The sequence below is a fragment of the Electrophorus electricus genome, chromosome 16, assembly GCF_013358815.1.
Source record: "Electrophorus electricus isolate fEleEle1 chromosome 16, fEleEle1.pri, whole genome shotgun sequence".
Classification (NCBI taxonomy): domain Eukaryota; kingdom Metazoa; phylum Chordata; class Actinopteri; order Gymnotiformes; family Gymnotidae; genus Electrophorus; species Electrophorus electricus.
Window position 1 is genome coordinate 9,081,376 of NC_049550.1, and position 2,500 is coordinate 9,083,875.

The window sequence follows — 2,500 nt, forward strand, 5'->3', positions numbered from 1 at the left end:
GTCAGTACATGTCACTGCATGTACACGGCAACTGAAAAATTTCAAACTCCACGGTGTACATGTCTTGAACAAAGGAAATGTGAAAGAACTGATTGGCCTAAAATAACCCACTGAAGCAGGGATGACATGCAGTGAGACACTTATTGTTGAAATGAGGATTGGATGGCTATTCCACCTTCATGTCAATACAAACCAAGCTTTAACACGGTTATTTGGGCCAAGCGTAGGCCTACAATAATAGGAGATTTTGCTCTAAAGGTATATTTGCACTGAGTTACACGTGTCTCGGTACTTTTTTCGCTAGTGTAATATATGCAATCTTAGCACCTGTGGTTTAAAAATAAAAATTGTCTTCAGAAGCAGACCTTGAAATGAAAAGCTGCCACATCTGTCACTGTTGTTCATGTGCACTGCCTCTTCTGATAGTGGAGTCTGTGACTTCACATTTCCTGGTGTGACTCAGACTTGCCTCAGCATGCTCAGAAGTGGAATCCCGCAGAGGCGCAGCCCATTGTCCTGGGCTCCGCAGAAACAGGTCATGATTAGGTTAATGCAGTGTGGGGGGCAACACTTGCAACTCTGTCCAAAAACAGGATTAAAGGGCATGCAAAATACAAGACAGTGAAGCCAAATTACAGTGAATTGCACTTTGTAGCGCCCCCTTCTCTCACCAGCTGAACTTACACCAATTGCGATTTGACCTTGACTAGAAAGCCAAGGCTATATGTCTAGCTTTACAAAAGTGATATTAGTGAATTCAGTGTTTGATGGTAATTCAACACAAATTGAACAGAGAGAGTTATGATGTGCATTAGAGTTTTGTAAAGTCCACACAAGTATTGAAATGAGGCTGACCTGTGTTCGTTTCGGTGGAGACCACTACGATGGCAGGATCATTTTTCCCTCTCTGTTCTTGCCAGCAAACTGGATGCCTTTATCTATGATGCCGCCGTGCTGAACTACATGGCGGGCAGAGACGAGGGCTGCAAGCTCGTGACGATTGGGAGTGGTTATATATTCGCCACCACGGGTTATGGCATTGCCATCCAGAAAGACTCAGGCTGGAAGAGACCAGTGGACCTCGCCATTCTGCAGCTGTTTGGAGATGGTGAGCTCTGCTAGGACATTTTTCTGATTCTTATTTGAAAAATGTTACAGAAATGAAATATGTGTAATCTCGTAACTGAACAAGAGCAGAGACACCCAGTTAACCTTATTTCAGCATACACACACATATATATATATATATATATATATATATATATATATATATATATATATATATATATATATAGAGAGAGAGAGAGAGAGAGAGAGAGAGAGACAGACAGACAGAGAGAGAGAGAGAATGTTCAAAAATGTAGTGAAGTACACAAGGTTTCAGAGAAACAGGACGTTTTGGACAGAGGTCCTTCATTAGCTGTGCAAGCAAAGTGCTTCTGAATTCTGGAACAAAGTGGCTCCTACTACTACTAATTCAGAAGCACTTTGCTTACTCAGCTTATGAAAGACCTCTGTCTGAAACGTCCTGTTTCTCTGAAACCTTGGGTACTTCACTATCTATCTATCTATCTATCTATCTATCTATCTATCTATCTATCTATCTATCTATCTATCTATCTATCTATCTATCTATCTATCTAAAACATGCAAGAATCTTGTGCTTTCTTGTATGATTAATTGTACTATTAAGGTTAATCTTTTGGAATGAAAAGATTCTTGAATAGTTGCCCCTAAAGGTAGGCATCATACTCACGCCCAAACAGGACATGACAAGGCTCTAGACTGGTTCATATTCCTCAGCATATACCCGTGTTAGTGTGTATGTTGTGTATGTGTATGCTGTGCATAATGTTAATGTTCCAAACCAGGTTTGTTACAATGAATTATATATGCATTAACAGCAAAATGGTATCAAATTCATTGTTATGGATTTTTCAAACTGAAAAATAGGCCATGATTAAATAACCAAGTTTTCATATGTTTAAATCCCTTCTGTTAGTTTGTGGTCCTAACTTTTCAAATATTAAAAAATGCCTCAACCCTATAGACAATAAACAACAGCACAAGAGGAAATGTAATCATAGGTCATTTGGATTACATTATGTCATTCGGATTACATTACGCCATTCAGATAATGTTACGCCATTTCCAATCATTCTTATTTCATCTGCTTCATAAGCTAGTATGTTGTCCCTGACAGTCATGTCTTCTGACTGCTGAGCAGTAAACACACTACTTCAAACCTGACTCGAAGTCACACAAAGAATACCTGTTCCACTGTAAGCATAAATAGTGCTAATGGGCTTCAAAATCCTTGACCACATCGACTTGACTACATCGAGGCTATAAGAGCTGGAAAGTGCTGCTCTCGCTAGCCTAAATTAGCCCTGGCCTAGTTACTGGGCTACCTTTTGAGTGACTGTTCATGTGACTGTTAGCCACATACATTAGTTATCTTAAACATGTGGCAGCTGCCTGTCTGGAGGTCTTCCATAGG

The 2,500-nt window shown here is 39.9% G+C and overlaps 1 protein-coding gene across 1 annotated transcript in view; it reads left to right on the top strand.

Moving 5' to 3' along the window:
- Positions 1-2,500, top strand: part of grin2bb (glutamate receptor, ionotropic, N-methyl D-aspartate 2B, genome duplicate b) — an 80,488-nt gene that overhangs the window by 67,175 nt on the left and 10,813 nt on the right. Inside the window, exon 16 of the mRNA XM_035535037.1 lies at positions 921-1,108. Within this exon, the coding sequence (XP_035390930.1) occupies positions 921-1,108 (188 nt within the window). The remainder of the gene's footprint in view (positions 1-920; positions 1,109-2,500) is intronic.